The sequence below is a fragment of the Sinocyclocheilus anshuiensis genome, unplaced genomic scaffold (genome assembly GCF_001515605.1).
Source record: "Sinocyclocheilus anshuiensis isolate Anshui unplaced genomic scaffold, SAMN03320099.WGS_v1.1 scaffold152, whole genome shotgun sequence".
Lineage (NCBI taxonomy): Eukaryota > Metazoa > Chordata > Actinopteri > Cypriniformes > Cyprinidae > Sinocyclocheilus > Sinocyclocheilus anshuiensis.
Window position 1 is genome coordinate 4,085,697 of NW_015555781.1, and position 12,809 is coordinate 4,098,505.

The 12,809-nt window shown below is 36.6% G+C and overlaps 1 protein-coding gene across 1 annotated transcript in view; it reads right to left on the reverse strand.

The window, feature by feature from the left end:
* The window catches only part of LOC107674737 (G protein-activated inward rectifier potassium channel 1-like), a 25,768-nt gene extending 17,058 nt beyond the window's left edge, over positions 1-8,710 (reverse strand). Inside the window, exon 1 of the mRNA XM_016468830.1 lies at positions 7,981-8,710. Coding sequence (XP_016324316.1) covers positions 7,981-8,649 — 669 coding nt within the window. The 5' untranslated portion in view covers positions 8,650-8,710. The remainder of the gene's footprint in view (positions 1-7,980) is intronic.
* Positions 8,711-12,809: the final 4,099 nt, after the last annotated feature.

Here is a 12,809-nt window from a genome sequence, read left to right on the forward strand (position 1 = left end):
ACCCCATGGCTGGATGGCCTCCGTGGCCTTGGCCTCGCCACTCGGCCCGGGCACTACGGACCCATACTACCACCCCCCCCAAAAAATCCTTGGGGAGAATATAGTCTTTAGAGGCCCTCTGTAGGCCTAACTCAGGAACAATGGCCCTCCCTGGGCTCGACATGGGAACTGGAGCCCTTTTTGGGATACACTCGGGGACTGGAGCCCTCTCTGGGCTAGACTCGGGGACAGGAGCCCTCTGTGGGCTAAACTCGGGGACAGGAGCCCTCTCTGGGCTAAACTCAGAGACTGGATCTTTATCTGGGCTAAACTCGGGCACTGGAGCCCTCACTGGGCTAAACTCGGGGACTGGAGCCCTCACTGGGCTAAACTCGGGAAAAGGAGCCCTCCAAGAAAGGAAACCTCAGAGAACAGTACAAAATAATAAAAAAGGCAGTTCATTTCCCTTTAAAACATGGAAAAAACTGAAATTTACTATGGTATATTGTGCATGCAGTTTATATTTTAAATTGTTCAGATCTCCAGACACCAGATGACCGCCTCCTTCCAGTCGAGGTTGGTGGTGTCTGGGAGTTCCACGTGGCGATGGTATGTGATCCCGAGCCGGAACAGCGTCACCAGGGTTTCCTCATCGAGGGAGCTGGCGAGGGCAAGCGGCACGAATGCCCTCACGTAGGTGATCGGGTCGTGGCTCGCCTGATCACGGTCCGGTATTCTGTCACGTTGCTACTGTGAGGGAGCACGGAGCGAGGAACGAGGAGACCAGAAGTACATCAACAAGGGGAATTTAATTACGTCAAGGGAACCAGGAAAACACACGTAGCAAAGGAGGTAGACATATAAAGACATTCACAATACCGGACAAGGAAGAATGGAAACACACACGGCTTAAATAATAAGGGAGCTAATGGGACACACCTGGGAACAACAGAACTAAAAGGGGAACACCTGGAAACACGGTTAGGACAGGAACAGGAAGACCAAATAAGGACATAAACATAACCTGGAGCACGTGGGGGAAGAAAACACACACAGGCATGGAACAGAGTCAGACACATGCCTTGTATTTTCTCTTTTTTGTCCCTTATGTTAACGATCTTAGTCTCCTTTCATCTTTCTGCTCTTTTCATCTGTCCTTTTTTTCTCTTCTCTCTACCCTCTCTCTGTATTCTCTGTTCATCAATTCACAAACAATAGAGACAGTGACTCAGAACTGGAATTAGGTGAGAGGAAGGTGATATATACCACTTCCATTTGATTGAACCTGAACATACAATAAAAGATGGGGAAAATTAATATGGTGATGCTTCTCTCAAATTAGAGGACATGGAAAGGCAGATAGCAATTAGGAAGAAGCAATATACATTAAAGGGATAGTTAATGCTGTCATTATTTTATATAAAAATATAGCATAATGTTTTCAATGACATGAGGGTAAATAATGACATTCAGCATTTTTAAGTTAACTATCCCTTTAAGAGTGTGCAGTGTAGTGCCCCTATGCTTGCATATTAGAGAGAATACAAGATGAACCATGAGAAGGTCCGTCTGGTGTGACCATCTCTAGTGTGTTATTTGTTATTTGCACCTCCAGTGAATGATGTACAACAAATACACACACATACTCTCACAAAACACCAGACCATCATAACATTTAAGTGTGCCTCTCCTGGTTGTACATGTTTTGAGTGATTTGTGTATGTTTCTGTGTATGTAAACGAATGTATTTTGTTTTATGTGTAACTAAATGTGCTGCCTATCTTGGCCAGGACCCTCTTGTAAATGAGATTTTAAATCTCAAGAGTTTTTAATTTCCTGGTTAAATAAAGGTAAATCTCTTTAAGTGTGCCTCTCACAGCTGAAATTATAAATGCATCAATATTATCAAAGCACATTTTAAATGTTTCTGCTTTGTTTATCCGGCATGATGAGACATGATCTGACAAAAGGTGACTGGAAATGACTGAGATTGTGTGTGGGCGACTGAATCTAAATGGACTGGTTATGCTGGCTTTAACAAATTGGCAGAGAGAGAGAGAGAGAGAGAGAGAGAGCTGGTTTGTATGTGATTAAAATACAGAAAGCAATGCCAGCTCAGGTAGGTACGTTAAGTGCTCTTAAGTGCTCTTAAGTAGCCTACTTCAACTGTTATTGTATATAGGCAAGCCCCTCCAGTGCACATCTAGCTAGTACTGTTATTTTAATATTTTTTTTAATTCATTAATATAAACTAATATAAATTTCTATTCTTTGACAGAGTAGTCCAGGCACAGAAAGAGATACACCAGACTACACGAAATTATTCTCTGCCTCTAAATAAAAATGTGTTTATTTTATTTTTCGTGCATTATATTTATGTTTATATCAATATTGATCTGTAATATACATAAAAAATTTAATTTGATATGATAATAATCCATTCCATATGTATATACATAATATGTACACATACTGCTTCTATTCTGACAACTATGGAATTTAAATTTGTATTCATATTCCACATCTTTGGTGCTCTGGCTGTGGGTTCTTTAAAGATAAAAACTCTTGGCTGCTTATATAGCCCTGAAGCACAAGGAAAAAATAATGATGAGAACAGAGTTAGGGTTATATGTGAGAGAGAGAGAGAGAGAGAGAGAGGGAGTTTGTATGTGATTAAAATACAGAAAGCAATGCCAGCTCAGGTAGGTACGTTAAGTGCTCTTAAGTGCTCTTAAGTAGCCTACTTCAACTGTTATTGTATATAGGCAAGCCCCTCCAGTGCACATCTAGCTAGTACTGTTATTTTAATATTTTTTTTAATTCATTAATATAAACTAATATAAATTTCTATTCTTTGACAGAGTAGTCCAGGCACAGAAAGAGATACACCAGACTACACGAAATTATTCTCTGCCTCTAAATAAAAATGTGTTTATTTTATTTTTCGTGCATTATATTTATGTTTATATCAATATTGATCTGTAATATACATAAAAAATTTAATTTGATATGATAATAATCCATTCCATATGTATATACATAATATGTACACATACTGCTTCTATTCTGACAACTATGGAATTTAAATTTGTATTCATATTCCACATCTTTGGTGCTCTGGCTGTGGGTTCTTTAAAGATAAAAACTCTTGGCTGCTTATATAGCCCTGAAGCACAAGGAAAAAATAATGATGAGAACAGAGTTAGGGTTATATGTGAGAGAGAGAGAGAGAGAGAGAGAGGGAGAAAAGATCAGTTTTCTGCCTTTTTATTTTTTTTCCCCTTTTACTTCCAATAAATCAAGTTCTCTTTTTCTCACAGTCTATTTTGTTTGTGTTCCCTGATGCTGTCCCAACCTTATACTTTTCTGGCAAACCTTTCACTATCTCTCACTACCTTACTGTGCTTTCCCTGTTTATCCTCTGTTCCTCTTCTTATTATTCTCTTATTGAGAGAAAAACTTCAGCATAGCTTAAACTGACAGTCTGCTTCATTAAGTCAGATGCCATTGACCAAAGACTCTTAATCAATCACAGCATTCACTTGGCACTAGATAATTACTGTGAGCTATGCAAAAGATTTTTGAAGTGGGCCTGAAAGGTCATCCATCCATATCTTTGAAGAATATTCACCTGTTTTAACTCTGTAATTGTTCTGCGGGCTGAGATCAGTTATTTTAACATTATTATACTGGATAGATTCAGATGATCACACAGTTTCAAAGAATATGGGCCAAAAAAGTTCAGTTCTATTACACTGACCATTTTGTTCACCTTATCAGCGGCCTTTGACTGACAGTCCTATTCATCAATTACAGGGAAGAAATCCTATTGTGTGAGTGTGATGTCCATGTGTCAACTTTCCTTGCCTTATTCATTTCATTTTAAGCCCTTCCGTTGACCGAGCTGATATACAGCAGACAGACAGACACACTCACACAGTAGCATCAAAGTATAGTGTAAGAATGCATAGTATTTTTTTTACTAGAGCTGTTATGTAAGCATCTTCTTCTAGAAGAAAGCAATTCCATTGACAAAAACAACTCCTCTCCCCCTCAGAATATATTTTGTACAGCTCCAGCAGTGTAAACATCTGTAAATTATTCTGCTACATTTTCTAAGGCTCTGAAAGTTATTGCCTGAGGCTATAAGGCACAAAAAAAAAATCCTCCTTCACAAGTGTGCAAGTGCTAATTTTCCGGCATCTCTCTGGCTGACCTCAGCTCCTGCAGGAGTCTTAGAGAGGCTTATGAGCTCAAAACCCAGAAACATTGTCTTTTCTCTTTGCATTTTGGAACAACCCCTTTAAAACCCACGGAATTATCGCTGACGTGGAACCACCTTCCAATTAGTGAGCAGGTCGGTTTAAATGTCACTGGTTACGAGTGACAGATGTTGGACACAGTTAGCCGTCTGTAAAACTCTCTTATCTGAGCCTTTTGTCACTGGAGTCTCATCTTGTTCAACTGTGACGATGGCTGTCCATGTCGAGATTACAATAATAAAATTTCAAGCCTTTTCATGTAACTGGTAATCAGTTGTGAAAGGGGTACCCACGCGCCTAGAATTCTCATCTGTACTGACGTCCTGCTAAATCACATTTCACAGGTTCCTTGATTGTCACTTACAGGTGCATCTCAATAAATTAGAATGTCATGGAAAAGTTCATTTATTTCAGTAATTCAACTCAAATTGTGAAACTCGTGTATTAAATAAATTCAATGCACACAGAAACTTTTCCACGACATTCTAATTTATTGAGATGCACCTGTATTCTCAAAAATCTTTGCTTGGTATGCTTTCAGTGAAAGAAGACAGCACATTTCTAAAGGGGAAAAGTCAGATCCATTCCAGAAAAACTAAATGTCAATTATTAAAATCAGGACAAACATTCAGTGCACTATGCCTTAGAGCAGGGATTCACAAACTTTTTTGTAAGACAAACTCTTTTGACAAAATATTTACCACTTGAAATTTTAAGTTTATATTTTAATAATTTATCATATTGGTTAATGGTCACAGGACATGCAGGTAAACAAATAAATGAGTTATTTTTTTGTTTTATTTTGATTGTTTTTATTTTAAAAATCTTTCATTTCATTTTTACAATTTAAATAATTATTTGCTTTTTATCAACTCACAAACACCCTGCAGTTCCCTTACAGACACGAGACACCCACGGGTTCACGGACCCCGAACTGATCCAGCAATGAGGCATTTTAAGGTCCTAAATGTTATTAATATTTGCACTGGCATACATACAACGGCATCAAAAAAGAATGACAATATGAAAGAAATGAATCATGCCACTTTTTTAAAACTTACTAAACTTTTTGTGAGGAACAGACAAGACTAGTTATTTCTACACATTATTGATTTCAGCAATGCAAAATATGAATAAAATATTTTTAAACAGCCTACTCTTTTCACTGTAAAAAAAGTAAACCCTTATAATAACTTTCTGATATTTCTGCAGTTCAGTGTTTTACACAATATGTAAAACATATTGTCAACTTGGTATAAATAAATGAATTTCCACTACAGACAAACATCCAGTGTATGGTTCAACACTGCCAAACAATTTACCCATGTTAACTATTTTTCATAAACAAACTTTTCTCTAGTGAAGCACCACTGAAGCTCACTGAATTTCTCTGACAGTCAAAAAGGATTCCACCTACATCACATAACATATATAAAGAGATACCAAAATACACATAACTATTAAAAAAAACTTAAAATATATAAATTTAATGATACGACACTGCTAAATAGCTAAAGAGTATTTAAGTGAAATAAAAATCATAAAAATAAATCAGCTACATCATAACCTATTTACTGTATGCACATACTGATAGCAACAACAACATTAAATACTTAATGGATATTGATATTAATAAGTCATTCCAGTATTGCATCTTGACACATAAAAAACCTGAGTGAGTGAGTGAGTGAGTGAGTGAATGAATGAATGAAAAGGAATCGTTTTCAAACAGCTTGGTGGTTTAAACACAAGCATCACCTGAAATTTGTTGAACCATACAGTGTAAAAAAAAATATTTTCCTGTAATTTTCCAATAAAAATCCTGTTATGTAGGTTAACGTTAAGTCACTTTACCATACCCAACACATTACTGTAAAATATTGTCAAAAATGTTTTATAAATAAAAAAATATAAATCACCTTATTTTAATTCCCAGCCTTTCAATCACATTTGTTTTGAGTTATATTGGAGTATTTTATGTTGCAATTTAAGGCGTTTAGTTTGTTGCATTATTTTAGTATCACGTTTGTTACTATTGGTATATTTTGCATGCTCTGTTTTTATATTAGGCTGCCTATTATTGGTTGTTGCTAACGTTGTTAGAGAGGATTTTTTTGGTATATAGACATATAAATAGGTTGTATATTCACATATAGCTAATTTGATGACTAATAGGAACTGAAAAATTAAGAGTTCAGATGCAAAAGCCTCTAAGTGTCATCTGCAATTTTCTTCTAAAATTTGTATTTTTCTCAGGATCCTATGTTTATGTTCAGTTATTTCACTTTAATGGCGATGAAAAAACCCTATTCATTGCCATTAAAGTAAAATTACTGAACCTACACATAGGAGCCTAATAAAAATGCTCATTTTAGAAGAAAATTTCCAATGGCACTTAGAGGCTTTTGCATCTGAACCCTTCACATACACATATATATGTGTGTATGCTTGTATATACAGTGTAAAAAAAATTATTTTCCTGTAATTTTCCAATAAAAATCCTGTTATGTAGGTTAACGTTAAGTCACTTTACCATACCCAACACATTACTGTAAAATATTGTCAAAAATGTTTTATAAATAAAAAAATATAAATCACCTTATTTTAATTCCCAGCCTTTAAATCACATTTGTTTTGAGTTATATTGGAGTATTTTATGTTGCAATTTAAGGCATTTAGTTTGTTGCATTATTTTAGTATCACGTTTGTTACTATTGGTATATTTTGCATGCTCTGTTTTTATATTAGGCTGCCTATTATTGGTTGTTGCTAACGTTGTTAGAGAGGATTTTTTTGGTATATAGACATATAAATAGGTTGTATATTCACATATAGCTAATTTGATGACTAATAGGAACTGAAAAATTAAGAGTTCAGATGCAAAAGCCTCTAAGTGTCATCTGCAATTTTCATCTAAAATGAGCATTTTTATCAGGCTCCTACACATAGGTTCAGTACTTTTACTTGCATCGAAATGTATTGGTCCTTTTTCTATGCCATTAAATTGAAATAACTGAACATAAATACAGAAGTCTGATAAAAATGCTCATTTTAGATGAAAATTTCAGACGGTACTTAGACGCTTTTATATCTGAAACTCTTCAAATATACAGTCACCACACCACAGTACAATCCCATAATGCTTGTCACTGTACCCTCCTTTTTACGGTAAAATTCTGTAAACAGCTGCCAGCTTTTAATATAAATGTACTATTTTTGCGGTCAAATGGCTGAGGTTAAAGAAAATTATAATATGATTTAAAAAAAACGATTGAGAATAGGCCTAATGCAAATCTAGGCTACTGCATTTCTAAAAAAAAAAATGCAGTCAAATGGCTGAGGTTAAAGAAAATTATAATATGATTAAAAAAAAACGATTGAGAATAGGCTTAATGCAAATCTAGGCTACTGCATTTCTAAAAAAAAAATGCAGTCAAATGGCTGAGGTTAAAGAAAATTATAATGTGATTTAAAAAAAACGATTGAGAATAGGCTTAATGCAAATCTAGGCTACTGCATTTCTAAAAAAAAAATGCAGTCAAATGGCTGAGGTTAAAGAAAATTATAATGTGATTTAAAAAAAACGATTGAGAATAGGCTTAATGCAAATCTAGGCTACTGCATTTCTAAAAACAAAAACAAAAACAAGGCTACTCTTTGTTTGGCTGTATTGTGTTGTAATACTTGTAAATAAACTAAAGGCCAAGTAGAGCTGTAGGTGTGCAGTGTGTGTTTTCACCTTTATGAGTTTACACCTGATTTGCGCGGACACCATATGGCTGTTCCTCAGATTGCCCACGCGGAACATTAAGCAGAGTTTTCCGTCTCGTTGTGAGATCACCGCGTCATGACTGAACATGAGCGTCTCCGCGCGCTTCTTGGGCTGGGACATCTTAATGAACATACAGCCGATGAGAAACGCGTCTACTATGGAGCCCAGCAGAGACTGGAACAGAAACAGGATAATGCCCTCAGGGCACTTCTCAGTTATATAGCGGTAACCGTAGCCAATAGTCGCCTCGGTTTCAATGAAAAAGAGGAACGCTGACGGGAAGTTGTAAACATTGGCGACGCACGGAGTGTACGAAGCGTCATGGCCATGATTCAAGTCCCCTCTTATATATGCGATGATCCACCACATCGAGGCCATGACCAGCCAGGCGATGGTATAGGTGAGGATGAAAATGAGAAGGTTCCAGCGCCACTTCAAGTCCACCAGGGTGGTGAACAGGTCGGATAAATAGCGACTGGTCTCTCCGACGAGATTCCCGTGCTGGACGTTGCAGCGTCCGTTCTTCTCCACAAAGCGCTGGCGCTTCTTTTTCACCGGTGCGCTGGGGAAAGACGCGCCTCTGTTCGTGTTCACCACCTGGTAGTCCTCTCCAAATTTACGCCTTAGCGCTGCCATAACTTCAGCACATTGGTTTCATTAAAACGGAGGGGGGTTATTATCTTAAAAATACAAAAAGGAAACTTACTTTCTCTGTAGCATGGCTTCGGTGCCTTTTCACTTGCAAAAGTAGATGGAAAAAAGGTCGCGAGGCAGGGCAAGGTCTCTCTGCCAACTTTTTTTCCCCTCAAGTAAAAAGTACGCAGTACCGTCTTTTCCCAGTACCGTCTGGACGGTAAATGTAGTCAGGAAAACTGGAAGCGCGTGCCTATTATAATGCCAGTTTACTGTAGCATCACTGTACCAGGCTCTCTTCTGGTCGGGTTTCTCTGGATGCCTGTGAAATGCACGGGTTGTGTTCTCTGTGCACCTTCGGCTCCTCTGCACATAATATGGCACGAACAGGAGAATAAGAGAGAGAAGAGAGAGTGGGTGTGAGGGACGAACGGGTCGGAGGAGGGGGGCTTGTGTGCGAAATACTATTTTGTACACTGGAGAAGATGCTTGTGCGGTGGTGTGTGTGTGTGTGTGTGTTCCCCGGCATTGGAAAGAACATTGGATTTCCAGTCCAATGTTGAAATCAATACGCTACTCAGTCGATTACATTGGTATCCTGCGGACACATTTTGTATTAATATGTTAGTATTAATATAGCCACAAATGAAAGTAGTCTTTTTTTGTGATTAAACCAAAACCAAAATCATAATTCCCCTTTAATAAAACTGAATGCTATTCCGCAGTCAATGAATCAAACTAACAACGCCATCTGCTGACTGAGATGCGTGAGTACACAATTTACTAAAACAAATGAAAGCCATTCATTCACTCACGCATGCACGCATGCCTGTCTAAGAATTATAGGGGCTTTGGGTCTTATACAATTTTATTCCTATCAGGGAGGTATTCGGGTATTTCAGAAAGCAGGTGTGGCAGGTGTGACATACCGGGTATGTTTAAGGGTAAGTAAGCCGATAAACTCAGCGTTCGGTTCCAAAAATGGAGGTAACTCTCAGGGTAAGTATATAACTTATTCTCTGAACATAATAATGTTTATTTTATTCTAATATATTTATTATATTTTATTGCAATCTCACACATCATGGATCTGCATTTTCTATAACACATTTCTATAATAAAAATACATATGAGATATTTCTTAATATATAATATTATATTTAATATAATTAGCATCAAACAAACAATATTTTTTTTATTCTCAGTGATTAAAAGATGAAACGAAAAATATTAAAAACGATTGCACAACCATCAATTAAGTGGCGAAATGCACTATACTAGGGGTCATCAACGTTTTTCAGGGCAAGGACCCCTTAGGCAATGGAGCAGGGACCCCCAATACAAAATGTGTCGAGCAGAGCTAAGTATTAATTGCTTAAGCATATAGCCTTCAATATTAATAGAAACTAACCATATTATGATTAAGAATAAATATTATTATGTTAGCCTACATGTATATTATGTTAAGACAGTAGATCAGAACTATGCACATGATTGTTGTTGCACAGGCCTGTATTTGACTTGTTAAAATGCATCATAAAAACAAACATGTTGAGATAATAATCACAATTGTTTGCAGTTGTTGTAAATTATTTTAATGGATTTGCACAGTCATATTATATTTTAATTTTAATTCAAATGGACATTTCCAGTTACCTCAACTTTAGCTACAAGTTTATTAAAAATTCACATTTTAATTTTACTGTCCGAAGGACAGATAAACATTTTTTTTAAACTTTAGCTTCAAGTTTACTAAAACTTAACATTTTAATTTTTACTGTGAGATGGACAATTAGGAATCAAATCACTGAGTGAGGGTTTTCTAATAAAGTGCAGATATAATGTGTAAGCAAGGGCTCCACCATGACAAGAATAGCAATGTACAATGAGAAATTTCAGATTATTTACAAGGCATTAGTTTTACAAAAAATTGGAATGGAATTTAAAAATAAGCCTATATTTTGATACGAATATTTTTCTAATCTAGTCTGAATTTACATTGCGCGTGACATGCCATATTTTTGTCCTGTGCTAGTATCACAAAGTCAGTTGCAGATTCAGAGTGAATCATGCATTTATATGTAGGCTAGATATAATTTCCAAAACTTTGCAGCGTATAATTGGCCGTCGGTCCTCTTAGCAGCGTGAAAAACAATACTTTTATTCAACGGTTTATATATCTATAGACTTAAGTGCAAAAGACCGTTAACTTTACAATCACTAAAAGTCAGTTTGCGATCTCACAATGTTCCATTAAAATCAATAAAGTTGTCTACACTGCATAATGAATCGTTGTTTGTTAATGAGACAGGATAGCACCAGAACGGCCAGACACAGGAACAGTTTCTTCCCTCAGGCAATCCATCTCATGAACATCTGACAATAACTGTGGAACACTCCTCATCCTTCCGTCTCCCTTTCTCTCGCCTCGCGGCCGCCGTGATCGGCTCCCCCGGAGGGGGGAGCGGGGGAGTAGAGCGCAGTCTCGGGAGTACCCCCCGGCCTGCGAGGGGCGATGGGGGTATGTGACGAGAGGGGCAGGGCCGAGAGCCGTGGGAACGGAGCGAGGCCGGTGGAGTAAATGCTAATGCACGACACCTGCACCACTCACCGGTCTCGAGTCCCACGGAGGAGCTCCGGAAGGATAAAAGGAGGAGTGACAACAGTGTTGGACGAGAGAGGACCAGGCCTGGATTTTATTTTGTGTTTTGTGTGCGGCAGTCGTCCGCGAGGGGCTACCGCTTTACTTTCATTTTGTGTTTGTTTATTTTATTAAAATCTAATTTAAATGTTTGCCGGTTCCCGCCTCCTTCTTCCCGATCTACAAACGTTGTTACATCAACACTGAACAAAAACTCCAGCATTTGGAGCGGTGAGTGGATTCTAATGTAAACACCTCTGATTGGCCATTGTGTTCAAGAGATAAACGAACATGTCTGTGATTGGCTACATTTCTCACCGCTGCAAAAACACACTGTAAACAGTGAACATTTCAGGTTCTCCGGGGGGTATTCCAGAAAGCAAGGTTAACTTACCGTCACATATACCCTGAACTCTCGATTGATTAACCCAAACATGGCTTATTTGAGGTATGCTGGTTCCATAAGCGCGTCTGGGTGTAAGTTCAGTCAACTCAGTATGTTCACGGTTAACACAAAAGACATACTCAACAGAGCAACAAATCGACGAGTCACCATGGAAACCATGCTGCTTCATTCTTTTGTTCAATGATCATTTACATACTTACTGCATATAGCCACCTAATTGATGGTTGTGCAATCATTTTTCAACATTTTTTTCGTTTAATCTTATAATCACTGAGAATAAGAATTATAATGTTTGTTTGATGCTAATTATATAATAAGAAATATCACATGTATTTTTATTATAGAAATACATTATAGAAAAAGCAGATCCACGATATCAATAAAAGATGATAATAAAATATAAAAAATATATTAGAATAAAATAAACATTAACTTATTATAATAGTGTTTTATAATTAATATATATCGCTATTAAATATGACAATAAATATAATATACATATTGTATATATGTATTGTATATTTGATAACTATATTGTAAACATATATAATATTATAAGGTCACGCATGTGCTGATAGCGCTGAAGTAAACTAACCCTGAAACATAACCTACTCCGGAGCAGGTTATGTTCAGGGAATAAGTTGCTATGGCTACTTAGTTACCTCCGTTTTTGGAACCGAAAGCTGAGTTTAACCGCTTACTTACCCTTAAGCATACCCGGGTATGTCACATAACCTGCTTTCTGGAATACCCCCTGGAAGTTATGGGTATTAATAAAATAAAATAAAAAATATTCTGCCTCTTCTAATAAATATTTGTGACTTTATAACTTTAAGAAATGTAGCATTCTTTTCTGATTTTCTTACATTTATTATAATTTTTATTAGAAAGGGACACATATAATAATAATAATAATAATTATTATTATTATTATACATTTATTTATATATATATATATATATATATATATATACACACACACACACACATACATACAAGTATTCATTCATTCATTCATTCTCCAACTAAGTGTGCCTTTTTATGATGACATTTAGTACCCAGCTGAATTTAGTAGATTTATTACGTATTTATTTATGCATTTATTTGTTTATTTTG